This window comes from Xiphophorus hellerii, chromosome 11, assembly GCF_003331165.1.
Source record: "Xiphophorus hellerii strain 12219 chromosome 11, Xiphophorus_hellerii-4.1, whole genome shotgun sequence".
NCBI classification, from domain to species: Eukaryota; Metazoa; Chordata; class Actinopteri; order Cyprinodontiformes; family Poeciliidae; genus Xiphophorus; species Xiphophorus hellerii.
In genome coordinates this window covers 5,499,246-5,515,137 of record NC_045682.1, presented here as the reverse complement: position 1 = coordinate 5,515,137, position 15,892 = coordinate 5,499,246, and the positions used below count along the sequence as shown (strand labels likewise).

The 15,892-nt window shown below is 37.1% G+C and overlaps 1 protein-coding gene across 5 annotated transcripts; it reads right to left on the bottom strand.

Moving 5' to 3' along the window:
* Nucleotides 1-296: 296 nt before the first annotated feature.
* Nucleotides 297-12,661, bottom strand: LOC116727978 (cell wall protein DAN4-like). Of its 5 annotated transcripts, none has more exons than XM_032575686.1 (4): nucleotides 5,776-5,867; nucleotides 4,522-4,893; nucleotides 4,363-4,473; nucleotides 297-1,696 (listed from the first exon to the last, which is right to left on the bottom strand). In XM_032575686.1, the coding sequence occupies exons 1-4, from the start codon at nucleotides 5,819-5,821 to the stop codon at nucleotides 1,653-1,655; spliced, it is 573 nt and encodes a 190-aa protein (XP_032431577.1). In that variant the 5' UTR covers nucleotides 5,822-5,867; the 3' UTR covers nucleotides 297-1,652. The 5 variants fall into 5 exon arrangements, 1 of the variants encoding a protein (XP_032431577.1); XR_004340910.1 differs by lacking the exons at nucleotides 4,363-4,473; nucleotides 4,522-4,893; nucleotides 5,776-5,867 and adding exons at nucleotides 11,013-11,333; nucleotides 11,877-11,960; nucleotides 12,595-12,661 and having other exon boundaries at nucleotides 299-1,696; XR_004340907.1 differs by lacking the exons at nucleotides 4,363-4,473; nucleotides 4,522-4,893; nucleotides 5,776-5,867 and adding exons at nucleotides 11,013-11,333; nucleotides 11,877-11,960; nucleotides 12,223-12,543 and having other exon boundaries at nucleotides 299-1,696.
* Between the last annotated feature and the right edge of the window lie 3,231 nt (nucleotides 12,662-15,892).

The window sequence follows — 15,892 nt, the reverse complement described above, 5'->3', positions numbered from 1 at the left end:
CCATAAAGGACATTTCTGTTTGCCTGCAAGTTGGGAGCAAATTAGATCAACTTGATTCAGTTGTTCTGGGTCCTTGATATTATAGAAATCTGATTTGGACATTGCTTGATGCTGGATCAGCTTTAGTTAAAGCTGCATTTATTAATAAAAGCTATAAGTATAAATTCATAAACACAATTTAACTGGATTCTGATTGCTATTTTTTCCCAAATGCAAAACTAAAGAGTTTATTGTCAAACTACTGCCAAAAAAGGTGGAGTGTTTAAAAAAAAAAAGAATAATCAGCGGACATCTTCACTGGCTTCAGGTGGATGTTTATTCATGTCTTTGTTCCACAGAGAAATAATAAATCAAAAAATATTCTATAGTTTTTGAAAGCACACAAAAGTATGAGCCGCATTGAGGCCCAAAATTAGCAGTTAAGACTTGCATGATAAGTTTGTTTAAAGGTTCTGGGATGGTTCATGATTTGTTAGTTTTCTTTTACAGAAAAGAACAAAACATATCCCAGCTGAAACCGAGCCTCTCTGGTTTGATATTTTTATGTACACGCTAGCGCTAGCAGTGCAGCTACAACGGATGTTTGAAAATGACTTTGCTTAAGTCTTGTCAGCTGCTGCTTTAACAGATTTGTATTGTTTGTTTTCTGTTGTAGAGAAGAACTGAAAGAAAAAAACAAGTAAATCAACTAAAACTCAGTCTCCAATTGCTGATCTTATTAATGTACAGTGAAGCGTTAGCATAGCTAGCGACTGCAGGAAATAAGAAGAGTGATTTTTTTAAAAATCTGAGTACTTGCTTCAGAGGTTGTTTATGATCAGACAGGAGTTTTACAGTGAACAGTATAGTTATTTTAGTAGGAAATTAACAGCATTAGTTTTGTGGAAGATGTAGTTTTACCATTAGCAGTTAGCATCAACCATTATAAGAAAAATGCCTTCAGCAATAATTCATGCTCTTTCACTACTTTATTTGGTGTCAGGTTTGTGAAAAACTGAAGTAAGTAAATAATATGCATGACTGTACAAAACATTTGTTGTGAATTAGCGTTAGCCTCTAGTGGAGCAGCTAATATCCATAATGGCTGTGCTGCTTGTTTGGCTGTTTGGGAATATTCAGACATGGGAACATTTGTCTTTGCAAAAATTATGAACTCCCAGTTTTTTAAGCCTTTTATTTTTAGATCCAGTCTGTTTTTTTTAATATAAAGTATCACTTTTTAGTTGTTCTGTTTCTTCTCTTTTTTTAATCGTTCAATTTAAAAAAAAAGAGACAATTATGAGATCATCAGATGAACTTAGATTACAAAATTTTTTTTTCCTTTCACAATAAATGATCATGGTAGGTTCAATATATGTGTTTCATTTAAAAAAATCCCCACCTAATGAGAAATAAACTTTGACCATACATATTACAACATATTTTAAGTGGGTAAAATAGTTTTCCTTTCATTTTAGAACTAAAATTAAAGAGCACGATGCTTTCTTCTGGCCGCCTTATCATGCAGGAAAAGTTTTTCCTCTCAAATCAACTTTTCAGACGAAGCATCTTGTTCTCTTGTTCCAGGTCAGGGTTTCGGGTAACGTTGGAGTAGGAAATTGTTTATTGTGCAATGAGTGGCCACATAAATCATAATTTGAATGGTGTTAGTCTCAGATTTTGTTGGTGTACTTCAGCAGACCGTAGATACCGCCGCCTGAAATGAAGATAACATTGTTTTCATTATTGATCACAGAGGAAAGAACTTTATCTGTTACTCATTGATGTCTTTTTGTGGGATGAATGTGACAACAAAGACCACATTTCAAATACTAGTGCTAATCTAAATACATTATTATACATTTTGACCTCTTATAAGAAATTTCCTTAGAAGTGACTTGGCTCCAGTTGCTAGAATGAAAGGCATGAAGGTTTGTTTGTTGCTTAGCAATCAAGCTAGCTTTTTCCTGCAAAATAAGCTAATTGCTGCAGCAACATACACTGCCTGGCCAAAAAAAAAGTCGCCACCAAAAAATGGTCACACTCTCTAATATTTTGTTGGACCGCCTTTAGCTTTGATTACAGCCCACATTCGCTGTGGCATTGTTTCAATAAGCTTCTGCAGCGTCACAAGATTTATTTCCATCCAGTGTTGCATTAATCTTTCACCAAGATCTTGTATTGATGATGGGAGAGTCTGACCACTGCGCAAAGCCTTCTCCAGCACATCCCAAAGATTCTCAATGGGGTTAAGGTCTGGACTCTGTGGTGGCCAATCCATGTGTGAAAAAGATGTCTCATGCTCCCTGAACCACTCTTTCACAATGTGAGCCCCATGAATCCTGGCATTGTCATCTTGGAATATGCCCGTTCCATTTGGGAAGACAAAATCCATTGATGGAATAACCTGGTCATTCAGTATATTCAGGTAGTCAGCTGACCTCATTCTTTGGGCACACAATGTTGCTGAACCTAGACCTGACCAACTGCAGCAACCCCAGATCATAGCACTGCCCCCACAGGCTTGTACAGTAGGCACTAGGCATGATGAGTGCATCACTTCACCTGCCTCTCTTCTTACCCTGATGCGCCCATCACTCTGGAACAGGGTAAATCTGGACTCATCAGACCACATGACCCTCTTCCATTCCTCCAGAGTCCAATCTTTATGCTCCCTAGCAAACTGAAACCATTTATTCTGGTTAGCCTTACTGATTAGAGGTTTTCTTACGGCTACACAGCTGTTCAATCCCAACCCCTTGAGTTCCCTTCGCATTGTGTGTGTGGAAATGCTTTTGCGTTCACAATTAAACATACTCCTGAGTTCTGCTGTTGTTTTTCTTCGATTTGATTTGACCAAACGTTTAAGTAATCGCCGATCACGATCATTCAGGATTTTTTTCCGACCACATTTCTTCCTGGAAGACGATGGTTCCCCACCATCCTTCCAGTTTTTAATGATGCGTTGGGACAGTTCTTAACCCAATTAAGGTTAAGAACATCAAGCAGATGTTTTCTCTGCTTGATGCATGCCAATGATTTGACCCTTCTTAAACAGACTAACGTCTTTTCCACGACCACAGGATGTGTCTTTTGCCATGGTTGTTTAAGAAATGAGGAGTTACTCATTGCATCAGCTGGGGTTAAATAACTTGTTGCCAGCTGAAAGATAATCGCCTATGCAGTACTTATCCAATAGGAGGCTTGTACCTATTTGCTTAGTTAAATCCAGGTGGGGACTTTTTTTTGGCCAGGCAGGGTATTTCCTGAGACTGAGTTAATAGATAGTCAAATATGTGCTGCAAATCTTTTATTTTTGCAGGATTCCTTTGTTTTTAAGAATGAGGCAGCCATATTGGGTTTTAAGGCCAAGGAGCTATGTTTCTAGTCCCAGAAGCAGCAGCGACTGATCCCCTAACAGTTTACTTCAGTTTTCTTTTTGTTCAATTCAATTCAGTGTGTTCATATTCACAACAAATGTTGTCTCCAGGACCCCCTCAAAAAATAATCATGCTACAGTAGTAGGTACATTTCCACTAATGTGCTAATAGCGTGGCAAATTTTTCAGTTAGCGCCTTAGCGTCTTTGAACTCCAGCTTGTTTAGAATCTAAACCAAATTTTCTGGATAAATTCTAAATCTGTTTTAGTTTATTGTCTGTTTTGTAAACTTGTCGGCTGTTAGGAAATCTTCAGGTAGTTGGACTTTTTGTCCATGCTTTTATTTTGAAGGGGGCGAAGACTTATGCAGTAATTCCGTTTTGTTTCCTCAAGTTCTCTTTCTTTTCTTTATTCAAGAAACTTTGAGCACATATACAACAAACAAAGTTAGCAATGTTGACCAACTACAGAACTGAACCTGAGTGAAAGGTTGCTCCAGAGAATCGCTTCCTGAAGAGGAAACAAGTCGCTGCATAATGACAGATTTGTTAAGAGTGCTACACAATGTGGTAGACATGTTGTTTCACTGACACATGGTCGACATCAAATTAGCTCTTCAGTGCTTTTAGCATTAGCTTGTGCTCAGTGCCATGTTGGTTTAGCGTTTCAGTGGAACTAATATTTAAGACTAGAGCTTTAGCGCTATCGCTGCTAACATTTTAGCAACATTGTCCACCACTGGTTTTCTAGTTGTTACTTTTCTCTGGCTTCTCTTGCTCTGCATCAACATCTTTAGATTTAAATTCGGGTGTTGCTTTTATTGTGTCATTGTCGCCCTGAGGTAGACCGGTGGCCCGTCCAGGCTGCACCCGCCTCTTCCCTACTGACCACAGACAGACACCATCGACCTCAGTCTCACAGGAATAAAGTGCATAAAAGATCACCCACATCAACTGGCCAGTATTTTTCTTGTTGACAATATGTTATTTATTTACTACACTCACCCAATAAGCCCGCTCCAGCAATTGTTCCTATGGTGATGCCAGCTATCTCTCCTCCTGAGAGTCCTGGAGGTTTGGGGCTGGGTCCACCAGTTGGCGTTACAGTGGGTCCACCAGTTGGCATTACAGTGGGTCCACCAGTTGGCGTTACAGTGGGTCCACCAGTTGAAGCGCTAGTCTGTCCACCAGTTGAGGCTGAATGGGGTTCGGTTGGTGCTGTAGAGTGTGTAGTGGCTGTAGTAGCAGTGGTAGCTGTTGTGGGTGTAGTGGGTGTACTAGCTGTGGTGGGTGTACTAGCTGTTGTGGGTGTAGTGGGTGTACTAGCTGTGGTGGGTGTAGTAGCTGTGGTGGGTGTAGTGGGTGTACTAGCTGTTGTGGGTGTAGTGGGTGTACTAGCTGTGGTGGGTGTAGTGGGTGTACTAGCTGTGGTGGGTGTACTAGCTGTGGTGGGTGTAGTAGTTTGTGTTCCTTGAGCCGACGTTGACCCAGTTAAAGTTACTGGAGCCTCAGTGGTCGTCGCTCGGCACAGGATTACTGCATCAGTTTAATCAAGAAATGGAAAATCAAGTTTATTAGTTCAGAATGCTTCAACGACAAGGCCGTTCAAAGTGCTTCAACATGATAAAAACATAAACGAACCAGTGTGAAACAAGCAACAGGCTTTACATTTTGTCAAATGTCACCATCAGAATCGTCAAGAATAATCAAATACATGAATCAATATTCCAGTTATTAATCAAAGGCAGGTTTTTATTCTTTATTTAAAGGAACTCAGTGTGTGACTTTTTGAAGATGCTTGCAGTATTCAGGATAAACACATCTAAACACTAATGCTGCATCATTAGTCATTTAATCCTGGAAATGTTCTGCAGCTGATAAAAGTCTGACTTTGTAACTGTCTTTAAGTGACTCTGAAGGTTCAAACCCAGATTTCAGCCTGATCTCTGGTTTCTATCTGTAATAACTGAAGCCGTGTGCCGACTCCTGATCGTTCCTCTTTAGCTCCAAAGATAATTACTTCAGTTTTTTGCTAGAGGTTTTAAAACGATGCTTCAGGATTCAATTAAACGTTTAAAACAGGTTTCTGGGTCACAGCAGACTCTTAAACAGAGCTGTTACAACGTTAACAGTTCATTTTATTGGCCGCATTGTCTTTCTGTAAATTCCTCTGCTTCCTTTTCCTTCAGATTTAAATAATCATCAACAGAGTGAATCACAAGATCGGCTGATAAAATGAAGAATCATTGCTTTAAAAAAAACTCAACTTGAAGGTTTTGAAACATTTTAAATAAAGATTATATTGAAATATTTTTATCAGACCATGCTACTGTTTCCTTTCAGGTTCAAATTTAGACGCTTCAAAGTTATAATATGACATTATTTATAGATATGATTGAATTTTCAGTCTTTTTTTACCTGTACTCAGGAGGCAAAGTGCCGCTACACACAGATTATTCTTCATCGTTTTGGAGAAACTGAGACTCAAAACCAGGAATGTCCGAGTTTAGTCCTGAAAGAGAAAAACACCAAAACATGAATGTAAGAAACCAGTTCATTTACAGACATTTTCCCACTAAACATCAATTGGAAATGATAAATCTGTTTTTTTAAAAGAGAAAATAAAGATGAATTCTCAGCTGTTCTCAGGTGATTAATCAGAACTATGAAGGTATAATAATAATAAATAACCAGAGAAAAACCTGAAAAATGCAGAAACTAATTACAGAAAGTGATTTTGGAGAGGAGAGCTGCTCACCTGAGGGGATGTGCTTATTTCCAGTAAAACCAGTAGATATTCAGCTTATATGAGTTTTTTTTTTTTTTTTTATCACCTTCCGATGAAGGCGGAGCATTTCTACTGTAAAACCTCATCACAGTTTGGACCACATTTCATCTATTTCACACCTATTTCCTGAAAATTAAACACTGTTGTTTGCTTTTTAACGTAATGATCACAGTATTTACTGATCAAATGTTATGAATCACTAATAAAACAGCTGGTGCAGAAAGTCTCAGTTGTTCTGTCTGCCAAGCAGAAATGGATTTAATAAAGTTAATCAATAATCTTTGCTCTGTGAGGGAAGTGTGGACGCTGTCCCTTTGTTTATGATTTCCCTTTCTTCCTCTGAGTTCATGAAGATGACCTTTGTGTTCATCTGCCGAAAACGGTTGAATAAATGCTGCCACCAAACCCTGATAAGGACGCAAGTCTTAGATTACATCAGATTAATCCTGATAATCCACCATTAGGATAATTTACCAGCGAGAAACTCCAAAAATCTTTGCTGCTGTGAACTGAGCTTTGTTTCAAAATCTTAAAAATTGCTTGTGAAACTTGTTTCCTTCCACTGAACTTTCCATTAGAGAGCCGTAGGTCAGAGCTAAAACCCAGTGGACGGACAGCCAGAGGCCAGAACCAAACATGTCTGTAAAAATTTCATGTCATTTTTTTCTAATTTTCCAAGAAACTGAATATCAGGTTTTCATTCGCTGTAAGTCAGAACTATGAAAATGAACAGAACTAAACCGTTACACTGAGCAACGAATTTAGACAAGTTTCTCTTTTTGAACCAAATGACAGAAAAAAAAACTTTTCACTGGTCCATGATTATTGAGATGCAATAGGCGCCATTTGTGAAGATACAGTCAAAAATTAACAGCATTAATTTGGATTATTTAGCCTGTCATAAGAAAAATCAGAAATGTTACAACTTAAACTAAATATTTAAAATTTTAGATTCAATCTAAATATTGAAATATTTATTTTTAAATAAAACTATTGTTCACCGCTGAAATTTCTTTCAGCTATCCCACCATAAAAAAAATCGCAAACAATAAAACACAAACTAAATACTTAAAAATATTTAGTTTGTAAGTAAATATTGAAATATTTAGCTTCAAAGTAAATATTTAGTTAGCAACCTAAATATTTAGTTCAGAGTTAGATATTTAGCTCTGAGCTAAATGTAAATACTTCAATATTTAGTTTCAGACCAAAAATATTCAGTTTAGAGCTACATCTGATAGAATTGGACCTGCTTGCTCCTAGAACTGACCTTTCACCCCATGATGTCACCAGTGGTGACACATGTTGGCTGTGTAGTTTTCCACAGATGTGTAGCTATCCTGCCTCATTAAGCTATAAAATATGAACAATCTACTCATTCAAGGAAGTACTTTACATTACCTGCGTCTGAACTTTGACCTGTTCTGATATTGCAGCCATTGTCAGTAGATGATCAATAGAAGGAAGGAGAATGGTTATTTTTACATTTATATGTAATAACGTGAACAAACTACAGCCTGTTCCCATTTAAAGCACATCCCAGGTGGTTAAAACTCACCCTAAACGTTCAAAAACACAGTAGATTCAACACTTTGATTATTTTTAAAGGAAAGATGAATTTAAAAGGTCATAAAACAAAACACACCCCGTGATTCAAAGCCTTCACAGCCGGCCTCAGTGTTCACTTTCTATATGACTTTATCCGTCTCTTCCATCGTTGTGGGAGAATTTTGGTCCATTTTTCGTTCCAGTATTTACCCGGTTTGGGCCTAGATTAACGTTTCACGCTGAACTTTCTGGTTTTTATTCCTGACTAGACAGAAGTTATTGTTTTTGGACCAGAACCTCTGAAAACGACCCTCTGTAGCCTATGATAATAAAGAATAAACAGGTTTCTAGGATTTACAGGAAGTCCAGAAAGCTAAAAGCCTTCAGCTGATCCAAAACGCTGCCGTTCTGATTGAAATTAAAAACAGAGATTATATTTCTCCTCTATTTTATCTTCCATTGGTTCCCTGTTAAATCTAGATTGTAATTTAAGATTCTCCCTTAGTAATCCAGCTCTATCATCCATTAGAGATGTGACTGGTCCAAATGTTTCTACCATGGCAACAAGGCATTCTTTTACATCTGATTAGCATCTTAAAGCTCAAATAACACCTGAACTTTGACCCTAAAATCCAAAAAGAACTTTCCAGCAACTAATCAGAGTATTTTATTTAAAGTATTGCATGCTTAGTTTATTGTTAAGATTGTAAAATACAATTTTTTTTTTTCACCATGAATCATCATTTGATGATTTTGGCGTATGTTCCCTCAGAGAAGAAAGAGAACACCTTTGATGAAAGTTTTTGCCACTTTGGGTTTGATTTCCTGCAAAAATGCAAGCAGTAAGCCGAAGTTTTGAGTCAAAATTTCTGAGGCATTTTAAGTGAACTGCAAAAAACTTTCTGAAATGTAATAAATTATCAGATTAAATTGGGCAACAAACTTAAGTCAATGCAGACCTCCCTTTAAAGAGTATAAAAACATAGCACTGCTTATGAAACTAAACTGTCAGGTCATCTTTTGAAGAATCTGATTAACTCTATTGAGTTAAATCTGACCTCATTCAGTAAGAACAGTGTTGGTTAAAACATTGCTAGCTGATGTTCTAACTAACATTAACTTACTCCATCTAGTGTGCTCATATGTAAACTAAAATAATGAAATGTAAATGTGAGCTAAAGTGCTAACATTATGCTGTTGGTAACTATAGCATGTTTACAACAAGAGACATTTTCCTTCTAGTATAGTAGCATTTGTTTGTAAGCTAAAATTAGCTAATAAGAGCTTGCTGGCTGAAAATGCTAGCACTAACATGTTGCCCATAAAAATAAAAAGTGTGAAAAAAAACAACTTTAAAGCTTACTACCAATTTTATCTTTTAGGTTAAATTTAGCTTACTGGTAATATAAAATGTTAGCATCAACATTTGGGCTATCATCAGCAGGTTGACAAACACTGCTTTACTCTGTCTAGTACAATATAGCTGAAAAGCTAATTGTAACTAAAAGGCTAACAGTAGCATGTTAGTGAATGGTACCATGACTTACTTCAGAATGGAAATAACAATATAGAATCTAAAACTAACTAATGCTAGCATGCTTTTACTAGCATGTTGACTATCACTAGCATGTTTGCTAACACTAAGTTGCTCCATTCAGTATGCTAACATTTGCTATGAGGGAAAATGAGGTAAAAAGCTAACATTAGCATGAGATCTATCACTAGCATGCAGACAACATTCACTTCCTCCATTTAGTTTAATGATTGCAATGAATAATTATAATTTAATAAACAGCTAATGCTAGCTAAAATGCTTTCAACAGTATATTGAAATTCTAATTGAATTCAAAAGTGCTTTATTGATCCCAAAGGGAAATTAAATTGACTGACATTAGCATATTTGCTAACATTAAATTACTCCATTCTTTTGCATTTGAGGTAAAATGAGATGAAAAGCTAACACTAGCATGAAGATTTCAGGCAAGAAGCAAAAAGAAGACAAAGGAAAAAGTTTAATTGTCTGATTTTCTTTATTTATTATATGAAAATAAACCAACTTTATGTTCTGAAATATATATAAAGCCTCAGCAGTGAAGCCCTGTCTGGATGGTTGTAAAGGTTTGTAACATTTTTATTTCTAGATGACAAAAGAAACTAAAACCGTTTTTTATTAAAGCTGAAGGAGTGAAAGAGAGCAAGTCTCTAATGAGGCTGTAAATACACCAAGATGGCTATTCATCACACTAAATGTTATAAATTATTCATAATCTTAATTACAGTTTTTCACATATTTTCATAAATGACAACAAAACCTTCTGGTCGACACATTTATGCCATTCACTGCAGACAGAAACCGATAAATATGCAGAGCATTTGCTGTTACGTTAAAATCATCATCAAAATTACCGTCTGACTCAAAGAAATGCAGTCAAGAAACTATAATGGATTTACTCCTGGTGGGCCATGAAGCTTTCACTGACGGTTTTATTCAGATCCTTTGAGAAAAGCCCGCCTCCTCCCCGTCCCGCTAACCGGATCGGATCATAGGAAACGTTGCAGCGTTTCAACATTTAAGTCTTTGATGGGGGGGAATTGTTCTCAGATTTTTTTAGTGTATTTCAGCAGACCATAGACGCCGCCGCCTGGAAATAAAGGAAAATACTTTATCACCCCAGCAGAACAGAAAAGAATAAAAAAAACTCAGAACTTTTTACATTAATCTCAGAAAATTTCTAGAGAAACTTGAACATTTCTAAATTTAAGGAGTCAAAAATGTGCTACAAAAAAAACTTTTAGATTAATCTCAGAGACATTATTTTAAAAAACGCTTGAAAATTTCTGAGATTTTCTGGCGTAAATGTACTCTTCTGTTTTGTCCCCTGATCTAATCCTGATACACCGTTCTACAGGCCTCTGAAATGAAAAAACCTGATTAAAAAGAGCCTGTTTGACAGCATGAAGTAGGCTAAAAGTCACTTACATCTATCAGCAGGAAGGATTGCAGAACCATTTCTAAAGCTTTGGACGCCATGATTTCCCAATGGACATTTCAGTAATATTCTATCTTACTAAATGACTTTACAGTTTCTAACTTGGATTTAATTTTGAACTTTTTGTCCAGATAAAGATTAGTTTCTCTTTCTCTAAATAAATTTGGTTTGAGTTCCTATATGAACAGCAGCATTTGCATTTATTCAAAGGGCTGGAGACCAGCAAAGCAGAGGAAACAGCTCTCCTTCCTGGTTAATGGTTGACAGACTGTTTGTGGTGGAAACTGCGGCGTTACGTAACCGTTTGTGTGTTTGTCCATTATGCTCACCCAGTAAGCCCGCCCCGGCGATGGTACCGATGGTGATGCCGGCTATCGCCCCTCCGGACAGCCCTGCCGGTCCCGACGAGGGGAGGACTGTGGTTGAGTTTAGGCTGGCTGTGGCTGGTGAACCAGTTTCACCAGTTTGGTCGACTGTGGTTGGTGAACCAGTTTCACCAGTTTGGTCGACTGTGGCTGGTGAACCAGTTGGGGTTGAGGTTGGTGGACTAGCTGAAGTTTCAGGACTGATGTCTGTGGTTCTTTGTGGTGGTGTTGGTGTTGTTGATGGTTCTGACTTAGGAGGTGGGTCGGTTGTTCCACACAGATTTACTGTATCAGAAAGAAAACACGTAAAGCTAAATCCTGAAAATCCTCCTCGTTACACAATAGTATTAATATTTAATTTTCTCCAAACTAAACCGTTAAGGTGTAAATCACCATTCTGGTGATAAGAAAAGAGCCGTGACCAACCCTTTACATAAACAATTTCTACATCATTTATCATTTATCAATCATCACCTTTGGCCACATCGCAGAAACGCTCCGACGTGACCTCATTTACGCTTCAGCCAACTCATAAATTAAAATAAATGCTGAAATATTTGTTTCTGGCGTTCAATACCAGATATTTCCTCATTTTCTTCTCAATTTATTGCTTCCAGGTTTACTTGAACTTCGACGTTCGTTCTTTGTCGTTGGACAGACATGGCAAAAAATTTCACAATGAAACGTCGTTCCTTGACTACCAGAACACCAAAAAAACCGAGAAAAACTGTAAATGTGATTATAAATACACATAGATACATAAATAAAGAATAATCTTGAAACCACCTTCTGCTAAATGTGAAAATAAAAAGTTTTAGTCCTTTTTACCTGTGGCGAGGAGGCAAAGAGACGCTACAAGAAAATTTCTGAGCATTTTTCCAGAGTTGTTTTATTTTCTGCTTTTTGCTGCTGCTGGAAAAACAGAATTATAAACATAAAAGAATGGATTAATATTCATACAGATCATTTATTAAACATTTACAACAACAACAAAAAAAACTAACAATATTTGTGGTTCAAAATGTTTTTGCCTGAAAAACAAATTTTAATACGTTTCAGATAAAAATGATCACAACTTCAGCAAATATTTGACCAAAAATCAACAATGTTGACTTGAAATGTAAAAATCTTTTTCTTTGAAGTAAAACCCGGGGAGGAGATGTGAGCTACTCACCAGAGAGGCTGTCTGTGACGACTGTCTTCCCTTGTGGAGGATATTTATCTTTTAATGACCCTGTTATCATTTTTAGCCCTCCCATCTGTGTGCCATTTCTGAGTCTAACCTCACACGTCGCTCATAATGTTTATATCCTTTTATTTGGTTATTATGGTATGTAAATAAAACGTCTGCTGAACATAGGTGGGGAAACACAGGCAACGTCTGGGTGAGTCAATAAAAATGTAACATTTTATTGGTTTAAACAACAATCTTTATCTCTTCTGCTTAAACAAAACCAATCATTTATGCTTCCTGCTGCTTGGAGAGACGGTTTTCCATCTAAAATAAAAGATGCAACTGCATATTTTTTCACTAATTTGTACTCACCGCCTCGTTTCTTCAGCCTTGTTTGAGCTGTCGGCTGAAAACAGTGAAAACTAAGGCAACAGGCTGATAAAGCCTGGTTAGTTTGCTCTGTTTGCTCAGCTTGCTGTCCAGCAGACTGTATCTGAAAACACTCAGTCGCCATAGCACAGCAGCATCTCGTTTACACGCTGCTCTATGAAAAACGTCTTAACACCAGTTTCATTTCCACCCTGGTTACCAACCTGCCACAGAAACAGTTTCTGCCAATTCACAGAAATTTGCCCAAGACTTATCGATGTCCGAGAATAAACATCACACAACCAAAACCAAAAGGTTGCAAAAGTAAATCTTGACAAACAATTTCCATATTGAAAATCTGCTTGGGGCCCCAAAAAGGCTTGGGCCGGCCCTGGCTGAGGTTACTTGTTGATTAAAAGTTTCCACCCTGTTTGGCACAACGTGTGTTGACTACAGAACAATGAATCTGAGTTTTCACCGCTGTATTCCTAAAGGGCAGAGTGTGTACCCAGCATTATTGCAGTCTCTGTTTGTCTAATGATTAATTTTGATCGATTTGAACCTAGTAGTCAGAACAATTAGCTATTCTGTTCGAAATGACCAGCTTCAAGTTTCTACCTTTCTGATGGATTGTTTGCTAACAGCTACATTTATTTTGCCCTTCACCTTTAGCCACATTAAATTTGCAAAACAAATTGTAGTAAAAATAGGCATTTAGTCAACTTAACTTTGAGCCAAGTTTGATTTACTTGACATTAGCATTTGACATTAGCAAGCTAGCAGTACCCCAAGTTATCATTACTCAGCCAACAGTTAGCTTCTGTTAGAATCGGCTGTTAGCCAGGTTAGCTTTGATGTTAGTTATCTGAGTTTGCTTTTAACTGTATAAACTTTAATTAAAATTAGCAGTGCACTGTAAGCTAACATTAATAAAAACACTTTATCAACTTTACCAAGATCTGCTGTTGTTGTATCAACCTTCCAGACCCCTCAAGTCTTCTGGTTCTGGTTCTGCTCTGCATCGCCAGAACCAGAACCAGAAATGATCAGAAGCAGCATTCAGCTTCTATGCACCACAAATCTGGCACAACCTTTCAGAAAACTGTAAAACAGCCGAAACACTGACTTCCTTTAAATCGCGACTAAAAACCCACCTGGGTAGAGTTTATTCGAAACATAATCAATTACGAATTTAATGATGGCACTTGACTTAATGTAATGTTTTGATTGTTGATTCTATGTTGCACGACTTTGTGTTTTTAGTGTTTGTGATGACGTAAAGCACTTTGAAATGCCTTGTTGCTGAAATGTGCTATACAAATGAAATTTGATTTGATTTTGATTTCATTTTAGCCAATGTGCTCAATCAGCGGTTATTCGCTGTAGCCAGTAAGTTAGCTTCAGCAATGCTGCCTGTTAACTAAGTTGATCTCAAGACACATTGGTCTAAATCTAACTCTGACTAGCTGATTTATCTTCAGCTGCACTCATTTTGAAGCCAAGTTAACTGAAAACTTCCAACTTTGTTAAAAGTCTTTGTGAATTTCAGTTACAGCCAACGCTAACACCGGCTTTATTTTCACCCATGATAAAAATGTGACCTAGTTACTCTGTTGAATTATGGTTTGGGCCGCTGGAGAAAATCATTTATCATACATGTATGAGAATAAAACTGACAAACTGTAGCAAATGACCTTTAATAATCACTCAGCAAGAGACAGTGGTAATAAAAAAGAGGAATAATTCTTTATAAACTCTGAGAAAAATATTCAGTTTCAGAGAATTCAACTCTCTCAAGAGATTTTATTACCAGCAGAAATGTTGTAGAGAAGTCAGTGAATGAAAACAAAATGTTCAGTTTGAGTAAAGTTACCCAGTCAAAGATTAGCAACAATCATTTGGATTATTTAACCTGTCAAAATGGGGGTTAATGTTTCAAAGCCATATTTTCACCATATTCATTTATAAATATCACTGTTCCAAACAAAATATTTAGGTTGCCAGTTAAATATTTAACATGCTAAATAAATATTTAGTTTGAAGCTAGATATTTACCTAACCAACTAAATATTTAGCTTCAATCTAAACATTTAGTTTAAACTAAATACTTATATTACAAACTAAATATGTAGTTTTTAGCTAAATATGTAGTTGGTAAACATTTTTGCTTTCTTACTAGTTAGCAAGCTAACTATTTATCATTGTGAGAATATGACTGTCATTTTACAAACAGCATCCCATACTCCCAGAAGCAGCATTGTGACCAAGAAGTCCTTGAAGTGCCACAGAAAGGCCAGAATTTGCTAAATATATTTATTTTGTTAGTTTTTATGAAATCCACCAGTGAATAACTGTGTGTTGTGTTGCATGTCAATCATACAGGTGTGTAAGGACACGACCTTGACTCTTGGAAAGCCGAATGAATCATCATTTCCTTACAGGAAGCTAAATATACGTGTAAAGGTTAATTGACTGGAATAATCTACAGCAGTGCCAAAGGTCACCGTTTCCTAATCAAGTCAGGGTGTCCAACGGTAGTCCTCCAGAGCTGCCATCCTGAAACCCGTCTAAAACACATCTGAATCCAATAAATGTACCAGCCCTTCTCTTAAATCATTTGTTTGGCAGTATTTTACGTTTCCAATTGGAACAAAAAATGGTGACAGAGTGAAAAGCACTGCATTGAGGCAGAAAGCGTTGGTGTAACAGCAGCTGTTTGGACGTCTAGAGCTGCATCACAATCACAGTGCATGCTAGGTGCTAACGGGCGAAGAGCTAAAAAAGAGAAAGCTTTAGGTATGGCTCCTGCTTCTGTTTCAGTGGATGGCCTAACATTTAGGGGAACAGGAAATGAAGAAGTGTGAGAGATAAGGTGGTAACCACCAGAAGTGCGAGGCAGGGTGGGGCTGAAACAATGTGAAACAGTAAACTGGCCAGCTGTTTATCTTGCTGGGTGATAACAGGCTTTGTCCTGTTCCACAGCTTATCAAACTAAATTTGTTAAAACTTAGCAATATATGATATGTAATAATTTTTGTTATTTGTGGATTAGTTATGGTGTAACCAATTCCCAAATCAACTTTATCAAACTATATCAATTCAGGGTTTATTCTTTTACGTTTCTGTGCAAATTTTGATATTTTTCTGTAGATTTGTTTAGTTGGGTCAGATATTTTGCCTGAAACCATCGAGGGATACTGCAGCTGAATTTTCCTATTGGTTACAGCTGTACATCCCTGCGTTTGGGCACTAGATTCATCTTTGAAGAAAAAAAAATAGCTAAACATAGTGACAAAGTGGA